The following is a 22,205-nucleotide window of genomic DNA, read 5'->3' as shown; positions in this document are numbered from 1 at the left end:
TTCTCTGAAGCGGATGGGGAGCGCTGGCTGTGTGTCCTGAAGCTGCCCTGCTCAGGCCTCTTGATCAGGTAGTGGGGAGATGCTGGAAAGAAGCAGCCCTGTCTCCTGGGTCCGTGGGGGAATGATGGACAGACCAGCCAGACAGGGAAAGGGGGGGCCGTGAGGAAGTTGATTCTCAGCTGAAAGGAGGAAAAAGTAAACTCTTGCTTTAAAATACTACAAAGGCTGGGCCTGGTGGCTTACACCTGTAATCCCAACACTTTGGGAGGTTGAGGCGGGCGGATCACCTGAGGTCAGGAGTTGGAGACCAGCCTGGCCAACATGATGAAACCTCATCCCTACTAAGAATACAAAAATTAGCCAGGCGCGGTGGCGGGCACCTGTAGTCTCAGCTACTTGGGAGACTGAGGCAGGAGAATCGCTTGAACCCGGGAAGCAGAGGTTGCAGTGAGCTGAGATCGTGCCATTGCACTCCAGCCTAGGCGACAGAGAGAAAGTTCGTCTCAAAAAAATAAAAAATAAAAAAAATACAACAGAGCTAGCACACGCTCTTTCCCTTCACAAAGAAATGTTTTGGCAGTGACCTTTCAACCCCCATGCCTCACAGTCCTCTCCCTCGCAGCGCACGTACCGGGTGCCGAAGGAAGTCCGTGTGGAACCTCAGAAGTTCGCTGAGGAGCTCATCCACCGCCTGGAGGCCGTGCAGCGCACACGGGAGGCCGAGGAGAAGCTGGAGGAGCGGCTGAAGCGCGTGCGCATGGTGAGTGGGCCTCGGTGGTGTCCTCCTGTTCTCTTACAGCTGGGATGTCCTGATGATCAGGACAGCTTTGGCCCCAATTCCTTGCGGGGATGCCCAGGGCTGGCCGAGGCCTGCTGACCCATGAGGCCTCCCTGCTGAATCCCCCATGCCCCTTTCTCCGCAGCCGAGCCCCAGCTCAGGATGGGATGTCCAGCGGCCCCATCCCACCCTCAGAGGCCCAGAGACACACCTTGGTCACCCGCATTGAAGGGGCCGGGGGTGACACAGCTGCCTGCTGTACCTGGTCCTTTGTGGGTAGCAGGGCCACAAGCTGAGGCTGCAGCAGGTGATCTCAACTTCTTCACCCCATGAGGCCGGCGAGTGGGATGAGCATGTGCAGAGCAGGAAGGGCTAGTGGCATGCAGGAGTTTTCTTCTACGTGCACTCAGGGGCTGCGATGCCTGAGAAGTTCTACCACCTCCTGGTCACTCTGGGTTCCTTGAGGGCCATGGTGCACGAGCCTCTAGGCACTTGTGTTGTAGGACTCTTTGCTGAGTTCAGCTAAAGACAGGTCCCGGCCGGGCGCGGTGGCTCAAGCCTGTAATCCCAGCACTTTGGGAGGCCGAGGCGGGCGGATCACGAGGTCAGGAGATCGAGACCATCCTGGCTAACACAGTGAAACCCCGTCTCTACTAAAAATACAAGAAAATTAGCCGGGCGTGGTGGTGGGCACCTGTAGTCCCAGCTACCCGGGAGGCTGAGGCAGGAGAATGGCGTAAACCCGGGAGGCGGAGCTTGCAGTGAGCCGAGATCGCGCCACTGCACTCCAGCCTGGGGCACAGAGCGAGACTCTGTCCCAAAAAAAAAAAAAAAAAAAAAAAAAGACAGGTCCCTTTCACATGGCCACGAAAACTTAGGCTCACAGACAATTTGAAGGGTGAGAAGGACAGAGTTTATTGGGTGAAAAGGTAGAAAGGGAAACAGGCAGGCACGGTGGCTCACACCTGTAATCCCAACACTCTGGGAGGCTGAGGCAGGCGGATCATCCGAGGTCAGGAGTTCCAGACCAGCCTGGCCAACATGGCGAAACACCATCTCTAATGAAAAATACAAAAATTAGCTGGGTGTGGTGGCAGGCGCCTGTAATCTCAACTACTCAGGAGGCTGAGGCTGGAGAATCGCTTGAACCTGGGAGGTGGAGGCTTCAGTGTGCCGAGATTGAGCCACTGTACTCCAGCCTGGGTGACAAGAGTGAAACTGTACCTCAAAAAAAAAAACTTCCCACAAAGCCAGAGTTCTGCTGGTGTGCTTCCTGCCTGGCAAATTGAATCCCAGGTTCCACCCAGGAAGAGGCGGGGCCAGGCTCCTCCCCACTGCAAATGGCGCAAACTTCTGTGGCTCCACCCCAGTGTGCTCCTCGCAGTGTGCAGGCCGCCTGGAGTTTCTCTGGAGACCCTTCCTACCTGGATGTCTCCCTTGCGGAGCTGCCCTTGTGGGCTGGGCTGGCAGTGCACACCAGTGACCCCAACACTGTGGGGGGCCGAGGCAAGTGAAGCACTTGAGCCCAGGAGTTTGAACCCAGCCTGGGCAACGTGGCAAATTCCTGTCTCTAGAAAAAATTTCAAAATTAGCCGGGCACAGTAGCACACACCTGTGGTCCCAGGTATTCAGGAAGCTGAGGTGGGAGGATCACTTGAGCCCGGGAGGTCAAGGCTACAGTGAGCCGAGGCTGTGCCACTGCACTCCAGCCTGGGTGACAGAGCAACCTGCCTCAAAGAAAAAAAAGCCGTTGCTTTGCTCTTAGCCAGATTAATTCCTATGGGAGGTAAATGGGCACCATCAAGTGGGTGGGGGTCCTTCATTCTTTCAATATTCGTGAATGTGAATACTTAGAAAATGTATACGCTTCTGAGCATTTCCATTCGCCTGATCCTTGATGTAAAATGCAGACCCTCAGCTCTCCTCAGACCACAGGAGACCCCTTGGTGCACCCACTCTTTCACCCACAACCCGGGTGAGCTGTGCCCTGAAGCCTGGAGATGCCACCATGAGGGTGGATGCAGGGTGCAGCTGGTAACCGAGCTTGGAAACCAAGCGCCAGGCACTGTGTTGAGATGGCGGGAAGACCTTACACAGCTCAATGAGTAGCTGAGATTCATGGCGGGGACCAGGTGTGGTCGCTGCAGGTGGTGGAGCTCTCCATGAAGGGGTTTGTGTGAAAATGTCTCACACACACACGTCAATTTTTTATCCTTGGTGAATTGTTCTGCCACCATGTGGAGCTGCATCCTCTCGTCTCCCCTAGCCCTAGGTCTGAGGGTCACTCTCATCTGGGTAGGGCACAGGTGTGGGTGGTGCCAGCTCCAGGGCTCTGCAGGTGCCGAGTTCACCTTCTGCACAGTCCCCCAAAGAAAGGACTCAGGGAATTTGTCCTCCAAGATCCTGAACCTAGCCAGGGCTGGCAGGACCAGCATCAGTGCCACGTGGTTCCTGTGGCGGTGAGTGAGGCCTCACCTTGCAGACCTGGTGGTCACTGGAGCAGCTCCCTTGCTTCCTGGGGTGGCCCTGGGGAGGTTGGCTGTGCGCACGTGAGGTCAGCGGCGTTGGGGCCTGCCTGGGGGCCTTACTGGGCTGTTGTCTGAAAACCAAACATTGGGAACAGAGTTGCCACGAATACGGAAACGTCAGCAGGCCACACCCGGGTCCACGGGCTGTGACATCAGCATCGTCATTTGGGTGGCAGGTGAAGGTTACCAGCCCTTAAACAAACATGCTCACAAAAGAAACGTAGGAAACGAAGTCTTTGCTGTTTTGCTGCCGTGTTGGCCTCTATAATTTTCTGCTGATCTTTGTGCCTTGACCCATTCACAGTGTGTGCTTCTGGTAGGGCAGGTTCACATTTTGAGTGAGACTTACTTTTAAAGAAATTTTTGTAGAGATGGAATCTTGCTAGATTGCCGACACTGGTCTTGAACTCCTGGCCTCAAGTGATCCTCCTACCTCAGCCTCCCTAAGCGCTGGGATTTCAGGCATGAGCCGCTGTGCCCAGCCTTGGGCAGGACATGTTAAAGGCAGGTGTAGCCACAGGGGCTGTGTGTGTGGCTCTCACCTCTGACTCTCAAGGCCTCCCCACCCCATGGAGTCCTGGCTCTGTCCCAGCATTAGGGAGCACGGCAGAGTCCTGGCTCTGTCCAGCACCACCAGGGCCCGGGAGTGGTGGTCCTTCTCTAAAAGGAATAACTCCAGATTTTTGTTTTTCTTTGTTTTGTTTTTTCGAGACGGAGTCTTGCTCTGTCACCCAAGCTGGAGTACAGTGGCGCAATCTCGACTCACTGCAAGCTCCGCCTCTTGGCCTCTCAGGTTCACGCCATTCTCCTGCCTCAGCCTCCCAAGTAGCTGGGACTACAGGCGCCCGCCACCATGCCCAGCTAATTTTTTTGTGTTTTTAGTAGAGATCGCTGTGTTAGCCAGGATGGTCTCGATCTCCTGACCTCGTGATCTGCCCGCCTCGGCCTCCCAAAGTGCTGGGATTACAGGCGTGTACTCCAGATTCTTTTTTTTTTTGACAGAGTCTCGCACTGTCACCCAGGCTGGAGTGCAGTGGCGCAATCTCGGCTCACTGCAAGCTCTGCCTCCCGTGTTCATACCATTCTCCTGCCTCAGACTTCCTATAGCTGGGACTACAGGCACTTGCCACCACGCCTGGCTAATTTTTTGTGTTTTTAGTAGAGACGGGGTTTCACCGTGTTAGCCATGATGGTCTCGATCTCCTGACCTCGTGATCTGCCCGCCTCGGCCTCCCAAAGTGCTGGGATTACAGGCTTGAGCCACTGCGCCTGGCCGAACTCCAGATTTTTTAAAAACCTATTTTCATTGTAAAATTTGGGAAATTAAAGTACAAAGAAGAAAATGAAAACCATTAGCTGAACGGTTCAGTTAATCTGTAACATTTCACAGCCCCATGATGGAATTCCTGCCAATGCAGACCTCGACTGAGGTGGCGAAGAGCATCAAAACTTGAAACACTTTTAGTCCCTAGGAAGACCTTCGGTTAAGAATTCTCCCCAGAGTGCCTAGGCCTTTTAGTCCTACAAAAACAAGGAAAGGGAGGCAGCATAGCCACATCCACCAGGGGATGCCCACCACCTGCCTGTCCTCTGGCTCTGCCCCAGCGTCTGTCTATCCTCTGTAGTGTCATATTTCACCCTCAGCCCCAGTGCAGGTGCCCACAGCCAAGCCCACAGCAACTCTGGGGCATGCCTGTTCAGTTGCGTTTGGACACTTTTGCAGGTGTGAGAGTTTGGTGCTAAACGTTGGGGGGTTTGTTTATATTAAAACAGAGGTAGGCTGTGCACGGTGACTCACATCCGTAATCCCAACACTTGGAGAGGCCAAGATGGGAGGATCACTTGAAGCCAGGAGTTTAAGAGCAGGCTGGACAACATAGTGAGACTCTCCATTTCTACAAAAAAAAAAAAAAAAGAAAAGAAAAGAAAAAATTAATGAGTCGTGGTGTCCTGTAGTCCCAGCTACTTGGGAGGCTGAAGCAGGAGGATCGCTTGAGCCCTGGAGGTTGAGGCTGCATTGAGCTGTGATCGCACCACCGCGATCAGGTGCTGTGGCCCAAACCTGTAATCCTAGCACTTTGGGAGACCCAGGCGGGTGGATCACCTGAGGTCAGGAGTTCGAGACCAGTCTGGCCAACATGGTAAAACCCCGTCTCTACTAAAAATACAAAAAATGTAGCTGGGCATAGTGGTGGGTGCCTGTAATCCCAGCTACCCAGGAGGCTAAGGCAGGAGAATTACTTGAACCTGGGAGGTGGAGACTGCAGTGAGCCAACATTGCGTCATTGCACTACAGCCTGGGCCACAAGAGCGAAACTCTGTCTCAAATGAAAATAAATAAATAAATAAAAATAGGCCGGGCGTGGTGGCTCACGCCTGTAATCCTGGCACTTTGGGAGGCCGAGTCAGGTGGATTGCAAGGTCAGGAGATTGAGACCATCCTGGCTAACGTGGTAAAACCCGTCTCTACTAAAAATATAAAAAAATTAGCCGGGCGAGGTGGCGGGTGCCTGTAGTCCCGGCTACTCAGGAGGCTGTGGCAGGAGAATGGTGTGAACCCGGGAGACGGAGGTTGCGGTGAGCTCAGATGGTGCCACTACACTCCAGCCTGGGCGGCAGAGTGAGACTCGTCTCAAAAAATAAAATAAAAAATAAAAACAAATAGGCCGGGAGCGGTGGCTCACGCCTATAATCCCAGCACTTTGGGAGGCCGAGGGGGGTGGATCACCTGAGGTCAGGAGTTGGAGACCAGCCTGGCCTACATGGTGAAACCGCGTCTCTACTAAAAATACGAAAAAATTAGCTGGACATGGTGGCACACTCCTGTAATCCCAGCTACTCAGGAGTCTGAGGCAGGAGGATTGCTTGAGCCCGGGAGGTGGAGGTTGCAGTGAGCCAAGATCGTGCCACTGCACTCCAGCCTGACTGACAGAGCAAGACTCTGACTCTAAATAAATAAATACGTACATACGTGGTAGCTTAGTTCCGTCCCTTTCTTTTGTATTAATACCAGATTTACTCAACACTTTTAGTTTGTTGATCCAATAAGATGAGAAAATAAATATGAGATGCAACTTGGAATTAAAGCGATCAAATGTTTGCTCTAACAGATAAGCTTCGCCACCTATACTCGGAGAATCAAGTGAAACTCCACTGGCTTAATGTGGAAGTTCGTCAAGAAGCATCACAGCATGTACAAAGCCCAAGAGCCCTTCTGTATAAGGGCAAGGTTCTCCTTAAAATATAAGGGGAGGCCAGGCGCGGTGGCTCACGCCTGTAACCCCAACACTTTGGGAGGCCGAGGTGGGTGGATCACGAGGTCAGGAGTTCGAAACCAGCCTGGCCAACATAGTGAAACCCTGTCTCTACTAAAAATACAAAAATTAGCTGGGCGTGGTGGCGCACACCTGTAGTCCCAGCTACTTGGGAGGCTGAGATAGGAGAATCACTTGAACCTGGGAGGCAGAGGTTTCAGTGAGCCAAGATGGCACCATTGCACTCCAGCCTGGGTAACTTATGTATGTATAACATATATATACACATATAACGTGTGTGTGTGTGTATGTTATATATATACACACATACATACAGGCCAAGGCAGGCAATTTGCTTGAGCTCAGGCATTTGAGACCAGCCTGGCCAATATGGTGAGAATCCCATCTGTTCCCAAAATACAAAAAAATTAGCCAGGCATGGTGGCACACGGCTGTGGTCTCCGCTATTCTGGAGGCTGAAGTGGGAGGATGGCTTGAGCCCGGGAGGCGGAGGCTGCAGTGAGCTGTGATCACACCACTGTTCTCCAGCCTGGGCAACAGAGCAAGAACTTGTCTCAAAAAAGGAATAAAACTAAACTAAATCCTTGCAGAGCTCCGCCCACAGCCGACACATACTGCATTCCTTGAGGCCCTGCTGTCTCTGCTCCTTCTATGCCCCATCCTGCCTCTCCATCCTCAGGGACAGGACCGGCGGGGAGGGGCTCCCAGCCACCTTGGGCTGGGACGGCATCGCTGGGGGCTGCTGGGCCAGGCCTGATGCTTTCTGTTTTCCCCAAGTGTGCAGCTGGTGCTGAGAGGTCATGGTGCTGCTTGTCCCCACACAGGAGGAAGAAGGTGAGGACGGCGATCCATCCTCAGGGCTCCCAGGAACGTGTCACAAGCTGCCTCCTGCCCCTGCTTGGCACCACTTCCCACCCCGCTGTGTGGACGTGGGCTGTGCCGGGCTCCGGGATGCACACGAGGAGAACCCCGAGAGCATCCTGGACGAGCACGTACAGCGTGTGCTGAGGACACCTGGCCGCCAGTCACCTGGGCCTGGCCACCGCTCCCCGGACAGTGGCCACATGGCCAAGATGCCGGTGGCACTGGGGAGTGCTGCCTCGGGGCACGGGAAGCATGCGCCCAAGTCAGGGGTGAAGCTGGACGCAGCCGGCCTGCACCACCACCGACACGTCCACCACCACGTCCACCACAGCACAGCCCGACCCAAGGAGCAGGTGGAGGCCGAGGCTGCCCGCAGGGCCCAGAGCAGCTTCGCATGGGGTCCGGAACCACACAGCCATGGGGCAAAGTCCCGAGGGTACTCAGAGAGTGTGGGCGCTGCCCCCAACGCCAGCGATGGCCTGGCCCACAGGTGAGCGTGTGCCTGTCAGTGAGGAGGGGGCTCGGGGTGAGGCTGTGTCCCTGTTGAAGGCCAGAACCTCCCTGTAAAACTCAGGAAATCCAGGACCACCAGCAACAGGCAGGAGCCCTCTCTGCTGGAGGGAGTGGGCTGGGCCCTGGGTCAGGGGAGTCCACGCCAGGACCTCAGGTGGGAGATAAAAATCAGGGGCCACAGCCCGACCCTGGCTCCCACTCTGACCCTCAGTCTTCAGGGATGAGCAGTGACCACCTGTGTGTTTAAAGAAGAAACACCCCGGGCAGCGCCAGGACAGCCAGCAGGCAGCTGCTGTGCCGCGGGAGCCTTACCGAGGCCGGGTGGGGGCACAGCCTCAGCCACGGGAGGCCAGGGCGACTCGCCACTCTTGCTGTTGCCTTTGCAGTGGGAAGGCGGGCATGGCGTGCAAAAGAAATGCCAAGAAGGCCGAGTCAGGGAAGAGCGCCAGCGCTGAGGTGCCAGGTGCCTCGGAGGATGCAGAGAAGAACCAGAAGATCATGCAGTGGATCATTGAGGGGGAGAAGGAGATCAGCAGGCACCGCAGGACCGGCCACGGGTGAGCACCCCACACACACAGCCAGCCTCGTGGGGCCTGCTTTGCCGCTTCTGGCCTCCGCACAGTTTCAGTGTGTGCGGCGAGTGTCGCCTGTGATGCCTCACACTTCCCCTCTCACTGTGGCACTCTCCTGGGCATCCTCCGGCAGGCTCCCTGGGCCTGGGAGAGAGGCCTCACGTCTCCAGGAGGAAAACCTCGTGTCCCCAGAGAGACTGTCCCTGAAGCCCTGAGCAGGAGGGAAGCCAACGTGGCTGTCACCCCACAGGTAGCACAGATACTCTCGGGAGGTCATTTCCAGTCTGACCCCCACATGAGAATGACCTGAGTCACCTGGGAAGGCCACCACTGGCCATCACTCCCAGGGCACCCATGGAGAAGCCTTCTGTGCTCACACCTGGCCATCCTGCTGAGGGCTGGGAAAGGCTCTTGTGTAGCCTGAGCCCTAGTCTCCTCCCAGCAGGGCAGAGGCCTCGTATAGGTGTGGAGCAAGGCCCTGGCACCACAGGTCCAGCCCCTGCCGCTGCCCGCCGGGCCGGTCTTGGTGTTGCCCCTGCTCGCCTCCTTGGCCTGCACTCGTGCCCAGAACCCAGCAGGAGGGCCAGGGGCCCCACAGAGGTGGTGCCCCCCACTTTCCCGTCGTGGTCAGAGGCAGGTCAGCTGGGAAGTGTCGGCCCTGGTGGGTAGGTGGCCCCAGCTTTCTCGGTCTTAGATCCTCATCTGCCCCCCACACCCAGACCCTAGCCAGGGTGCACCTCCCTCCACATTACTTGGTGAGAAATTTTGAGGCAGCTGAGTGCCTGGGGCGCGGCGCTTCTGCCTGTGTTGGAAGTCCGTCCCACGAGGCCTTGGGGTCCCCATCGGTGCCGACTGGGATGGGGACGGGCTAGTCGTTTTTCTGGGACTCCTGAGGGAACGGAGGTGCACAGCACCATGCCTGGCTCATTTTTTATAGAGATGGGGGTCTCTGTGTTGCCCAGGTGGGTCTCAAGCTTTTGGGCTCAAGCGATCCTCCCACCTTGGCCTCCCAAAATGCTGGAATTACAGGCATGAGAGTCACCACTCCTGGCCTTCGAATCTTTTTTTTTTTTTGAGACGGAGTCTCGCTCTGTCGCCCAGGCTGGAGTGCAGTGGTGCAATCTCAGCTCACTGCAAGCTCTGCCTCCTGGGTTCATGCCATTCTTCTGCTTCAGCCTCCCGAGCAGCTGGGATTACAGGTGCCTACCACACGCCCAGCTAATTTTTTGTATTTTTAGTAGAGACGGGGTTTCACCGTGTTAGCCAGTGTGGTCTCGATCTCCTGACCTCATGATCCGCCCGCCTTGGCCTCCCAAAGTGCTGGGATTACAGGCGTGAGACACCGCGCCCGGCGTTTTTTTTTATTTTTTGAGACAGAGTCTAGCTCTGCCCCCTGGGCTGGAGTGCAGTGGTGCAGTCTTGGCTAACTGCAGCCTCCCCCTCCCTGGTTCAAGCGATTCTCTTGCCTCAGTCTCCTGAGTAGCTGGGATTACAGGTGTGTGCCACCGTGCCCGGCTGATTTTTGTATTTTTAGTAGAGATGGCGGAGGGGGTGACCCTGTTAGGCTGATCTCGAACTCCCGACCTCTGGTGATCCACCCGCCTCGGCCTCCCAGAGTGCTGGGATTACAGGCATGAACCACTGCGCCCATCCGAATCCTTTTTTTATATAGCTGTATATACTAAATACTACATGTCCCATATTTTAGGATAAGTATTAATACGTTCCACTTTGAAACATATTTATAATTTTTATTCATTAAGACTTTTTTTTGTTATTTTTTGAGACAGAGTCTCTCTGTCACCCTGGCTGAAGTGCAATGGTGCAATTACACAGTTCACTGCAGCCTCGGCCTCTAGGATTAGTATATAATTTATATCCCAGTAAAGCTGTTAAATGGATGCAAATGTTAATGGATGCAAAATCCCATCTCTACTAAAAAAAAAATACAAAAAGTTGCCATGTGTGGTGGCGGGTGCCAGTAATCACAGCTACTAGGGAGGCTGAGGCAGTAGAATCGCTTGAACCCGGGAGGCGGAGATTGCAGTGAGCCGAGATCACGCCACTGCACTCCAGCCTGGGCAACAAGAGCAAAACTCCGTCTCAAAAAAAGAAAAAAGTCACCATGAAAGAATTTTTTTTTTTTGAGACGGAGTTGCACGGTGTTGCTCAGGCTGTAGTGCAGTGGCACAACCTCAGCTCACTGCAACCTCTACTTCCTGGGTTCAGGCGATTCTCCTGCCTTAGCCTCTCAAGTAGCTGGGACTACAGCACGTGCACTACCACACCCGGCTAATTTTTTTTTAAACTCCATCTCTTGACCTTGTGATTCGGCCTCGAAAAGTGCTGGGATTACATGCGTGAGCCACTGCGCTCAGCCTCTTTTGTTTTTTGAGATGGAGTTTTGCTCTTGTTGCTCAGGCTGGAGTACAATAGGCCGGTCTCAACTCACTGCACCCTCCACCTCCCAGGTTCAAACGATTCTCCTGCCTAAGCCTCCCGAGTAGCTGGATTACAGGCACCCAACATCATGCCCAGTAAACTTGGTATTTTTGTAGAAACAGGGTTTCACCATGTTGGCCAGGCTCGTCTTGAACTCCTGACCTCAGGTGATCCACCCGCCTCGGCCTCCCAACGTGCTGGGATTACCATGCCTGGCCAGTTTTTTTTTTTTTTTTTTTTGAGATAGAGTGTCACTCTTGCCTAGGCTGGAGTGCAGTGGTGCAATCTCAGCTCACTGCAACCTCTGCCTCCCAGGTTCAAGCAGTTCTCCTGCCTCAGCCTCTCGAGTAACTGGAATTACTGGTATCCACCACCACACCTGGCTAATTTTCTGTATTTTTTGAGTAGAGTCGTGGTTTCGCCATGTTGGCCAGGCTGTTCTTGAAGTCCTGACCTTAGGCGATCCGCCCACCTTGGCCTCCCAGAGGATTGGGATTACAGGCAAATCAGGGATGGTTTTTTGTTGTCTTTTTTTTTCTGAGACCGAGCCTCACTCTGTCACCCAGGCCGGAGTGCAGTGGCATGATCCCAGCTCACTGTAACCTCCAGTTCCCCAGTTCGAGCCATTCTCTGGTCTTAGTCTCCAGAGTAGCAGAGATTACAGGCACCCGGCTACTTTTGTATATTTAGTAGGGACGGGGTTTCACCATGTTAGGCTGATCTCAAACTCCCGACCTCTGGTGATCGCCCACCTCAGCCTCCCAAACTGCTGGGATTACAGGCGTGAGACATTGTGCCTGGCCGGGATGTTTTTATTGTGTGGTCTGAGGAGGACATCCATGTGGCTTGTTACCAGGCCCCAGTAGCTCATCCTATCCTACCCCTCAAGGAGGCTGCCCTTGTGAGATGGGTGTAGCCCCACTAGGCCACCTGGCCAGGGTGTTGGCCACGGCCACAGCTTGTTCTCTTGTTCCCCAAGGTCCTCAGGGACAAGGAAGCCACAGCCCCATGAGAACTCCAGACCCTTGTCCCTTGAGCGCCCCGGGGCCGTGCACCCCTGGGCCGGCCCTCAGCTCCGGACCTCCGTGCAGCCCTCCCACCTCTTCATCCAAGACCCCACGATGCCACCCCACCCAGCTCCCAACCCCCTAACCCAGCTGGAGGAGGCGCGCCGACGTCTGGAGGAGGAAGAAAAGAGAGCCAGCCGGGCACCCTCCAAACAGAGGTACGGCCGCATCGTGGGGTGGGGTGGGTCTTGGGAGTTACCACAGCACCATTCCTGGGGCTGAAGCTCCCCAAGACCTGAGGTCTTCAGGGGAAAAACGGCCCTCTGGTGTCGCCCAGCCATACTGGGCCCTTCCTTCCACTGAGAACCACTGAGGAGCCATGTGGCAGGTGATCCTGCGGTGGATGGAGGGCTGGGGCCGGAGCTTTCACACACCCAAGGCCTCTGTGCTCACTGCTCTTGAGGAGGGGGGTCCTTCCTGAACCTGAGCCGCGTCTGCAGGGCCCCAGTGTGTGGGGAACGCTGGTCCCAGCCAGAGGCTGCTGACTGCTGGGCAGCCTGGGCTTTGAGGCAGGGGTCCTGGAGGCATGGCGGCTGCCTCTTGACAATCACACCCCAAGAGTCCTGAGTGTCTCCACACGGTTGGAAAGCTACGTGGTTCTGCAACCTGTGCAGATGTAGAGTTGTCATCCTGGACGTCCAGCCCCCAGCCCCTCCTCGCTGAGCCCTCCTTGGCCTTCTGGGCCCCAGTAGCCCCAGAGCAGGCCTGGGCTGCAGGGAGGCCGCCGCTTTGTTCGGGCAGCGTTTTCGCTGGAGGCCAGAACCTGCCTTCTCCACTTTCAGCTTTTGCTCTTGAGGCCAGTTTTCTCGGCCATCCTGGGTCATTGGAATTCCTCACACATCAGGGTCTCTGTGAGGCTCCTGGGAGCCTGTAGCTCACGCAGGCCCTGGGGCTGTGGTCACAGAGGCCATGGTTGCCTTCAGAGGTCACCAGCTCCTCCTGTCCACCTCGGGTCCCCTGGGGCCTGGGGTCCAGGCCCACCTCCTGGGCCTCCAGCTTTGGGGCTGTGCCACTCCAAGGAGGCTGGGACCAGGGGCCCTATTCTGCCGAACCAGCATCAGGGTTCAGACCCTTCCCAGCCGAAAGCCTGTGTGGTCTCAAGTCATTAAAGTTTCAGCCTAATGACAGCTCTGGGACCAGAGAGGGTCACAGTTACCTCAAACCCAAAGGGTGATCACTTTTTGGCCAAACGTCTGTGACCCTGTGATCTTGTTTAGCCAACAAGGAGCCAGAGCCCCGTGCCATGCAGGAGCCTGGTATGTAGCGCTCGGAGCTGGGGCGTGTGACCGGGCTGTGGTGTGTAGCGCTCGGAGCTGGGGCGTGTGACCGGGCTGTGGTGTGTGGCGCTCGGAGCTGGGGCGTGTGACCGGGCTGGCAGATGAGCCGGGGGTGGGTATCATGTGCAGCAGGTTCGAGGCCCTGGGCCTGTGTGGACTCTCCTGCCGGGGCTTCCTGAGCCCCCTTGTTGGGCTGAGCAGGGGTCTCTCGGGTTGCATCTGCCCTTTCCCCGGGCACCCACAGGCCCTACATGATGGCAGGGGATGCCCACGGAGCCGTGGAACCCCTGCCGCCGTTCTGAGACACGACCTTCCTGTCCCTGTTTGGATGCTGTGGGGAAACCCAGAGTTGCTGGGTTTGTCTGTCCAGGGGACATATGTTTTTGCGAGAAGCTGTGGAGACTTGGAGTGAAGGCCCAGAGGCAGGTCGGGTGCTGGGACCTGTTGGGCTGTAAGAGTAGAAACTACCATCAGGGTCGCCCAGTGCACCCCGGTGGAGGTGTCCACGTGAGAGGAGCTGCCATGCTGCCCCAGGATGGCCTCAGTTGTGGTACCGGGGGGCTCTCAGCCTCCCTGAGGTGCAGACGGAGTTGCCACACCCCAGAGCCAGTGTCCACGCCATCGGTGGGAAATTCATGCCAGAGACCCAAGGACAGGCTCTCAGGAGGAGATGGCATCCCACCAGAGGGGATGAGGTGGTAGGATCCTAGCACCCCAGATGAGAGGCTCCCCAAAGTGCGGTCTAGGGAACAGGGGGGTTGGTACCCAGATCGTGAGTGTGGAGTGTGCTGCAGTGTCTGGCACCACTGAGGCCTCGGAGGGGGTTTGGTGTCTTGTCCACCCTGCAAACTGGAGCCTTCCCGGGGCAGGTTGTACAACCCCTTCGTGCTCCCTCCGTCCCTGCGCACAGCATCGGTCGAGGCTCCTCCCCAGGGCTGGTGGCCGCCGGCGCAGCCACCATTGACGCGGGTTGTTCCCTAGGTATGTGCAGGAGGTTATGCGGCGGGGACGCGCCTGCGTCAGGCCAGCGTGCGCGCCGGTGCTGCGCGTGGTACCAGCCGTGTCGGACATGGAGCTCTCCGAGACAGAGTACGTGCGTCCTGAGGGTCCTCCTGGTCCTGCCCACCCAGCCCAGGCGTCCCAAGCCAGGTCCCATGGTAGAGCCGCCGTCCTGGGGCCTGAGCTCAGGTACCACGCTGAGCAGCAGCTGTGGCAGGAGAGGGTCCCACGGCATCGGACTCCAAGCTGCCCAAGAGCCTTCTCCCGTCTCCATCAAAGGAGACGCTGACTGTCCAGCATGACAAGTGACCAACAGGCCCGGCTGGAGGCTTGGGCACAGGCAGCCCTGTATCCACACAGGTGTCATGGCCAGGCCCCTTATGGGGCAGAGACCTACCCCTGCCCCTGGCCCCACCTGGCTCGGAACTGGCTGGTCCCTGCAGGCCTGGCTTGAGCAGGGTCGGGGCTGCAGGTGCTGAGGTGCGCGAGGTGCGTCAGCTTGCAGTGTGGGTCTCAACCATGTGCGTCTGTCCAGTCCGTGCAGTCAGTGAGTCAGGGCTCTGCTCCCACCTGCAGTGCTGACCACTCCGAGCCCGTGAGAAAGGCTTGTTGTGTCCACACCACGTGATCCCCCATGGGCTGTGTCAGTGGCACCTTTGTGTACTCAAGGTGGCAGGAGGGGCATATCCCAAAAGGAGCCTTGAGAACAGGGGTCCCCCAGGCCTTACCAGGCTTGCCCCAGATGCAGGTTTGTTGTGGCTGTCATCCTCTAGGGGGTCTTGGAGGGGCCTGCACCCGCCCTTGGGGCAGCCCCCCTCATGTTGGCTCCTTCTCCTATGGGCCTGGCTCCGGGGGGCTCCAAGGCTGTGGCTCTGGGAGAACGTCCAAGAATGCAGGTGGGTGGGGGCCTGGTGTGCGAAGTGGACGGTCACCTGGCTGAGGTGGCCGTGAGGCCTTCCTGCCATGATGTTGGCTCTGGAAGCCTCTAGTGCACGCAGCTAGGAGGAGGCCCAAGGGCTGAACCCAAGTGGGCCAGGGGCAGCTTCTGGAGTCATCTGAGGGACAGGTGGTGGCAGGGGAGCCAAGCAGAAGGTGTGAGAGCAACCAGGCCCTGCCCATCATCCCCGCACGGCTGTGGAAGCACCTGTAAGAGGAGGGCCCAGCTCAGCCTTGGCCGGAGACGGTGCCAGCCCCACCCCCTCTGAAGGGCCTGCTGGCCGCACCTGCAACAGTCCTGGGACAGACTTCACTGTGGGGTCAGGCTCATCCAGAAATCGTGCATAGTTCTGTTTGTCCAATCCCTGCCCTTGAGATGTTTTTAAGGTTTGGGGGCCGTAGGTCTTCCTGGGATAGGAGCCATGCAGCCGGCCCTGCCATCCTAGAGGTGAGAGCTGCAGTGCGCCCAGTGGCCAGGCCCTGTCCAGTCGAGGCGGGGCTGTGAGGCAGTGGGGAGACCTTCGTGCTCCCGGTGAGTGGAGTCAGACCCCAGATTGAGATGCTGCAGCGAGGGGGCAGTGGGGCCTGGGGCCCCAGGTGTTTGCAGGCCTTCCCCACCCTTTGCTGGCAGCCTGAGGCCAGCGGGAGGCACCCTGTGGGACCTCAGTCCAAAACCAGGGACCACTGCTACATCTCTTTCCCCAGGACGAGATCGCAGAGGAAGGCGGGCGGCGGGAGTGCCCAGCCGTGTGACAGCATCGTTGTGGCATACTACTTCTGTGGGGAGCCTATCCCCTACCGCACCCTGGTGAGGGGCCGCGCTGTCACCCTGGGCCAGTTCAAGGAGCTGCTGACCAAAAAGGGCAGCTACAGGTGAGTGTGAGGGCTAGGGTGCCCACTCCCTGCAGGGGTACGTGGGTGCCCAGCAGTATGAAAAAGAGGGTTTCTAGCCAGGCATGGTGCCTCACGTCTGTAATCCTGGCATTTTGGGAGGCAGAGACGGCAGATTGCCTGAGCTCAGGAGATCGAGACCAGCCTGGGCAACATGGTGAAATCCTCTCTCTAAAAATACAAAAGAAATTAGCCAGGCATGGTGGCGGGTGCCTGTAATCCCATTTACTTGGGAGGCTGAGGCAGAATTGCTTGCTGGAGACGGAAGTTGCAGTGAGCAGAGATCGCACCACTGCTCTCCAGAACTCCAGCCTGGATGACAGAGCGAGACTCTGTCTATCCAAAAAAAAAAAAAAAAAGACTTTCCGGCTGTTTCAGTTCATGTCCCCCATCTGCACCTAAGCCAGTTCTCCAAGCCCTGGGCTGAGGATGGCATCAGGCCTTCAGCCCCACAGGACTGAGAGGGTCCTAAGGGACTACTTCCAGGGCCCTCAGCTTCGGGGTGAGAGAACAGAGGCCAGAGGCCCAGACAACAATGGTCTGAACCTTGTGTCGGGCTCCCCTGGGCCAGCCTCGTCTCCAGGCTCTGGATTCAGCTCCTTTTGCCCAACTGAAAAGCCAGGCCCCATCCTACCACGGTTCATTGGGCCTGGGCCCCTCAGCCCTGAGAGCCAGCCTGCAGCTAGTCTTGGAGGCTCCTGAGTGAGCACTGGGGGGTGAGCAGAGGGGGCCTGACCACAAGAGCCTGGCAGGTGGTTCCCTCTATCCACAAGCGACTGTGCAGACACCCGTGCACTGTCTGCAGATGTGGTGCTGAGGGAGGGCGCCCCAGTCGGGGTCACCTCCATGACAGGGCTCAGCCCTTGGGAAGCAGATACCCCACACCCATCCACTTCTCCCCTGCACCTCCTGAGAGGCTGGGGCAGGTACTCCTAGGGGGCTGCAGGGTGCCTCCCAGCAGGCAGTAAACTCACCCCCTGTAGCTGCCACTTCACCCACATGGGGTCATTGCACTGTTCACTGTTGCTCTGGGAGGGGCGCACGTGGTGGGGGTGGTGGGGGCGGTGGGGCATGGACAGGAGGCTCCTCGGGATGGGGGTGTGGACACGCCGTCCCCACCACAGGCCTCCTCCCATCTGCGCTGCTGCCTGCTCACTGTGCTCACCTCCATCCTGCAGATACTACTTCAAGAAAGTGAGCGACGAGTTTGACTGTGGGGTGGTGTTCGAGGAGGTTCGAGAGGATGAGGCCGTCCTGCCCGTCTTTGAGGAGAAGATCATTGGCAAAGTGGAGAAGGTGGACTGACCAGCTGGCGGGTTGACCGCTGCACCAGGCGAGGCCCTCGGTGGGCACAGGTGTCACAGCCAGGCGGATGACCTCGTACTCAGGAGCCCGACAGAACACCCCTGCGGTCGCGCAGTGTCTGGGCGGGTAGGGGTCCCTCCTCGTGGTCCACAGCCTTCTGTCCTGCCCCCAACGAGGCAGCCGGACACTCCCCATAGCAATACTTGGAGGGCCTAGCCCAAGTGGGGCAGCCAAGGTCCCTGCTGCCAGCTTCAAGCGACGCCCTGGCGCCTCCCCTGGGCACGTGTGCTGGGATCTGTTTTTCCCTCTGGGATTTGCCCACGTACCCTGGTCTGGCTGGGCTCAGCCCCAGGCCTGGGCACAGAGGCCTGCAGGGCCTCTCTCAATTGTACTCGCCACCGAGTGCCTTCAACACAGCTTGTCTCTTGCCTGCCACTGTGTGAGCCGGCGACGGGGTACTGCACCTGCCTCCAGCTGCCGGCTGCGCGGTCCCGGGTCCTCCTTTCTGAGGGCCCATGTAAATATGTACATTTTTCAGGCCAGGGCCAGCAGGGGCTGCCCAGGTCTATTTTTCATGCGATGACACTTGTACAATTATCTTTTCAAAGGTACTTGGATAATAATTAAATAAAACTGTTTTTGAACCTGCCCTGGCTGTGGTGTGTCTGCTGCCAGTGGGGCCTGGCCTGGGTCTCCCAGCCTCAGCCCCTGTGGTCAAGGTCATGCTGGCCTCCAGCAGGCATGGGGGTCGTCCTGTGACTCAGAGGCTGGCCAAGCTAGAGCATGAACGTGCTCCACCTTCCTTCCCAGGAGCCCACGTCTGGGCAGAGCTGTATCAGGCCAGCCTTGCTGAGGGATCAGGCACACACAGTCCAGAACCAAGCTCTTTATTCACAATGCACAGCTCCCTCCAGCACCCAAGGAGGTGCCTCCTGTCCAGCGGTGAGGAGGGAAGTGACATGGGGTAGCTACAGCTCCTCCTTGGACCCCACGGTTGAGTTGGCCCGTGGCTCCTAGAACGGGTCACAAGTGCAGCTCGGAGCTCTGCTCCCAGCCTACCCCTGCCCCCACCCCGCCAGCCCTGTGTAAAGAGGGTTTGTGCAGAGGCCTGGAACCCTGGCTTAGGGACACCCACCGGGAACGGGGCTGCCGGCTTCTCCGTGGGCTCCTCCGTGGGTACCACACCCCCATTGTCCAGGAACTTGGACAAGGTCTCCAGGTCCCTGGTGCTTTTATATTCAATCACCTGAGGAGAAGCAGGAGACTCTGGAGGACATGCCAGGCCCAGCCCCATGCCCAGGAGGATGGCATCCCAGCTTCTTCCCCAAGCACCTGTCCTCCATACCTTCCGACCTGGCCCTGCTGGGAAGTACTTGAGGGTAGGGAAGCTGTGCACGGCAAAGGCGTCCAGCTCGTTGGCTGTGGCATCCAGCTGAGCAATGATGATGTCCTCATGATCTTGGTACTTCTCAGCTAGCGCCTCCCAGGCAGGGGCCATCTCCTTGCAATGGGTGCACCATGGGGCATCTAGGACAGGGGCCGTTGAACGCGGCCATCTGGGCACCCCCTGCCCAGCCCACACATCCCGTGCCTCCCTCAGCACTCACAGAATTTGACAAACACATTCTTGGTTTCGTCAAAAGCCACCTGCTCAAAATTCTTGCCCACGAGGGTCTTCACTGGCCGCTGATCCCAGTCAGGGGGTACCTCCTGGCTCAGGAGATAGGGCTGGGGGAAACCAGGCCACGAGCTTTGCTAGGGGTCCTCTGCAGGGCTCGGGGTGGGGGAGGCCTTCTGTGGGGCTCCGGGGAGGGAGGTCCTCTGCAGAATTGGGGGCTCCTCTGCGGAGTTGGGGGCTCCTCTGTGGGGACTGCGGGGGCGGGGGCCTGAGAGCTGCTGTTCCCACCCCCTGCCAGGCTGGTAGAGGAGGTCAGGGTTCCCCTCCCTCTGTGAGCAGTCTGCAGCGGACCTTGACTTGGCCGTTGAGGACTGTGTGGCAGAAAGCAGTGACGGAAGCTGCGGTGACAGGGACCCCATCCACAGGCGCGTACTTTTTAGTGGTCTCAACATTGATGAAGCGCAGGGTGGGGGCTGCCTCAGCCTTGAGGCCAAAGTACTGCAGCACATGCTCATTGTCAGCCGCCACGTCCACCACCACGAACAGCACCTGAGGCCAGCAGTCCACACTGGCACCGGCCACTGTCCAGCTGCCCCTCACCCCAGACCCCAGTACCTGCCCCCATCCAGCTGCCCCTCACCCCAGACCCCAGTACCTGCCCCCATCCAGCTGCCCCTCACCCCAGGCCCCAGTACCTGTCCCCATCCAGCTGCCCCTCACCCCGGACCCCAGTACCTGCCCCCGGAAGTGGGGAGCTGCTTCCCCAAAGCCCGCTAGGAGCTCCCTGTGAGCAGCCAGGGTCTGGTTGACAAACAGCAGCAGGTGGTTGAGGATCCTGGCTGCGAAGATCTTGGGAGATGTCTACAGTAGGGAGGGTGCTCATGACTCCACAGGCCCCCCCAGCCTAGGCACCCCCATCCCTGGACGACTCTATCCTGGGACACCCCCAGCCCAGGCACTGCAGCCTACATACCTGGCTGTTGAACTCCGTGACCAGGTGCATGCTGTGTGTGACCAGGAAGCGCGACAGATCCCCCAGGTCCAGGCCAAGCTCCTCATCCACTGGGAAGTCTGCCCGCCCCTCATCAAACTGGACAGCAGCAGATGGGTCAGTGGGCGCTGCAGCCGGACCCCAACCCACGCCTGGGCCTGACCTACCTTCTTGAAGAGAACCACGGTGTCCTTGGTGAGACCGAACTGCTCAAAGAGCCGTGGCCGGTCCGTGAGGCCAAAGGTCATGTCCAGGGCATCCCGGGCCAGGGCCAAGAAGGTGGCCACGTCCTCATCCTGCAGGTCCTGAAGGGCCCGGCCCTGTGAGGCCACCAGGTTCCACAGTCACTGCCCCCATGGCCCAGCTCCCCACGCCCAGTGGCTCACCTGGAAGAAGCCGATGACCACCAGGTCCCGGCCATCGATCAGCGCCTGGGCGGCCGCCTCGTCCTCCAGCCGCATGGCACTGGGCCCCACCCGCCGTCGCAGCCACTCGGCAATGCCCTCAGCCTCCCGTGGTCCTGCGGGGAGTCCCCCTCAGCCTGGGCCTGGCCACCACCCCCCAACGACCGGCCTGCCCCCGCACCTGTGTACTCCTCCGGGTGTGTGCGGTTCCCGTTGCGGAAGAACTTGAGCGTAGGGTACTCCGTCACACCAAACTCCTCAGCCAGCTCGGGCTGCGCAGGCCCGTCCACCTTGGACAGCGTGACCGCCGTTGACTCGGCTGCGAGCAGGGCAGCTGCCTTGCTGTACTCGGGGGCCAGGGCCTTGCAGTGCCCACACCACGGGGCATCTGGGGGACAGGGCCGTGAGTGCCCCAGGCCACCACAACCCCAGGAGCACCCTCTCCACACCTGACAACCCAGCAGGGAACAAGCGTGCTCCTCCATTCTGCCCTGAGCCCTGGCCATGGCCAAGCTGAGCGCCAGCGCCTCTTTGTGGCCCCCCAGGCTGCGGCACAGGGACCAACAAGGCTTGGGAGGGCTTGAAAGACCCCCCTCCCTACAGCTGGGTGCGGTGGCTCACACCTGTAATCCCCAGCACGTTGGGAGGCAGAGGCGGGTGGATCACCTGAGGTTGGGAGTTAGAGACCAGCCTGGCCAACCTGGAGAAAACCCGTCTCTACTAAAAATACAAAAAAAAATTAGCCAGGATTGGTTGTGTATGCCTGTAATCCCAGCTACTCAGGAGGCTGAGGCAGGAGAATCACTTGAACCTGGGAGGCGGAGGTTGCAGTGAGCCAAGATGGTGCCATTGCACTCCAGCCTGGGCAACAAGAGCAGAACTCTGTCTCTAAAAAGGAAAAGACCCCTCCTCTTCCTGTCCTGTAAGGCTGGGGCTCCCAGGCCCATGTGGCTGCCTGTGAAGACCTCCCAGGCAAGAACGGTTCCTATCTGTGTCAAGGGTTGTAAAAAGACCACAGAGCACATGCATCAGGGACCTCCGTGAGCCCCCAAAGCCTGAACACTGCCTGGGCCTCTGCAGAGTCTGTGGGATGCCCTGGCAGCTGGAGGAGTGACTGGCAAGGCGGCGACTCTGGCACCACGGCCGCTGGCTGAGCAGGGAGGCACAGGTGCTCTCATGTCCTGTGGGTACCCCCAGCACTACCACTGCTCCTGCCTGCCCCAACTGGACGCCCAGGACCCTCCTAGAGAGCTCCTGGGCACAGTGGGGGCAAGTGCCTACGGGGAGGCCTCTCTTGGGCACATGCCCTGCATTTGCTGGCAAAGGGTGGGGCCCCCAGGTGGGCCCTGCTAGTCTCCGCCGGTCCCCAGCTCCACTGGCCCCAGCACTCACAGAACTCCACCAGCAGGGCAGGGTGCTCCCGCAGGGCCAGGCCCAGGGTGTGGCGGCTCAGCACCAAGATCCCATCCTCCTTGGGGATTTCCTCCTCTGGAGGCTCCTCTGAGGGGCTCTTGGGTCCCTGCTCCTGACCCCAGGGGCACGAAGCCCTGAGCAGCAGCAGCAGTACAGGCAGAAGCTGGCGGCTCATGGTGCTGCCAGGACCCGTGGGGCAGGGGCAGATAAGGGGGCCAGAAGCCAAGCAGCAGCTGCCACGTGGCACACAGGCCTGGTTCCAGCCAAGATAAGGCCCGTGCGGCCCCCCCAGCCCCCAGGGGAGGGGAGGCAGAAAGAGACAACACGCAGGG

At 58.4% G+C, this 22,205-nt stretch overlaps 2 protein-coding genes across 4 annotated transcripts in view; one reads left to right on the top strand and one right to left on the bottom strand.

Annotated features, from left to right (window-relative positions):
* The window catches only part of AXIN1 (axin 1), a 64,411-nt gene extending 46,315 nt beyond the window's left edge, over positions 1-18,096 (top strand). For 2 of the 3 annotated variants that reach the window (XM_037990081.2, XM_073014958.1), the window contains exons 5-11: positions 623-760; positions 7,406-7,935; positions 8,345-8,515; positions 11,952-12,197; positions 14,298-14,405; positions 15,957-16,124; positions 17,321-18,096. In XM_037990081.2, coding sequence (XP_037846009.1) covers positions 623-760; positions 7,406-7,935; positions 8,345-8,515; positions 11,952-12,197; positions 14,298-14,405; positions 15,957-16,124; positions 17,321-17,447 — 1,488 coding nt within the window. In that variant the 3' untranslated portion in view covers positions 17,448-18,096. The remainder of the gene's footprint in view (positions 1-622; positions 761-7,405; positions 7,936-8,344; positions 8,516-11,951; positions 12,198-14,297; positions 14,406-15,956; positions 16,125-17,320) is intronic. The other variant, XM_037990082.2, reaches the window with a different exon arrangement.
* Positions 18,097-18,318: 222 nt separating this feature from the next.
* On the bottom strand, positions 18,319-22,166 carry PDIA2 (protein disulfide isomerase family A member 2). Its single transcript, XM_007979670.3, has 11 exons — positions 21,853-22,166; positions 20,642-20,848; positions 20,443-20,576; positions 20,224-20,361; positions 20,039-20,155; positions 19,801-19,926; positions 19,417-19,614; positions 19,055-19,175; positions 18,793-18,974; positions 18,583-18,693; positions 18,319-18,460 (listed from the first exon to the last, which is right to left on the bottom strand). The coding sequence occupies exons 1-11, from the start codon at positions 22,046-22,048 to the stop codon at positions 18,416-18,418; spliced, it is 1,575 nt and encodes a 524-aa protein (XP_007977861.2). The 5' UTR covers positions 22,049-22,166; the 3' UTR covers positions 18,319-18,415.
* Between the last annotated feature and the right edge of the window lie 39 nt (positions 22,167-22,205).

Source organism: Chlorocebus sabaeus, chromosome 5 (assembly GCF_047675955.1).
Source record: "Chlorocebus sabaeus isolate Y175 chromosome 5, mChlSab1.0.hap1, whole genome shotgun sequence".
NCBI lineage: Eukaryota > Metazoa > Chordata > Mammalia > Primates > Cercopithecidae > Chlorocebus > Chlorocebus sabaeus.
This window is presented reverse-complemented; position numbering and strand designations above follow the sequence as displayed.

What these genes read in the sequence shown, in the direction of transcription:
- PDIA2 (XM_007979670.3), bottom strand. Translation starts at nt 22,048, where the DNA reads ATGAGCCGCCAGCTTCTGCCTGTACTGCTGCTGCTGCTCAGGGCTTCG. An exon ending in GAATGTGTTTGTCAAATTCT is followed by an intron (nt 18,975 to 19,054) that starts GTGAGTGCTGAG and finishes CCCCTGTCCTAG; the next exon opens with ATGCCCCATGGTGCACCCAT. An exon ending in AGCCGGCAGCCCCGTTCCCG is followed by an intron (nt 18,461 to 18,582) that starts GTGGGTGTCCCT and finishes GACCCGTTCTAG; the next exon opens with GAGCCACGGGCCAACTCAAC.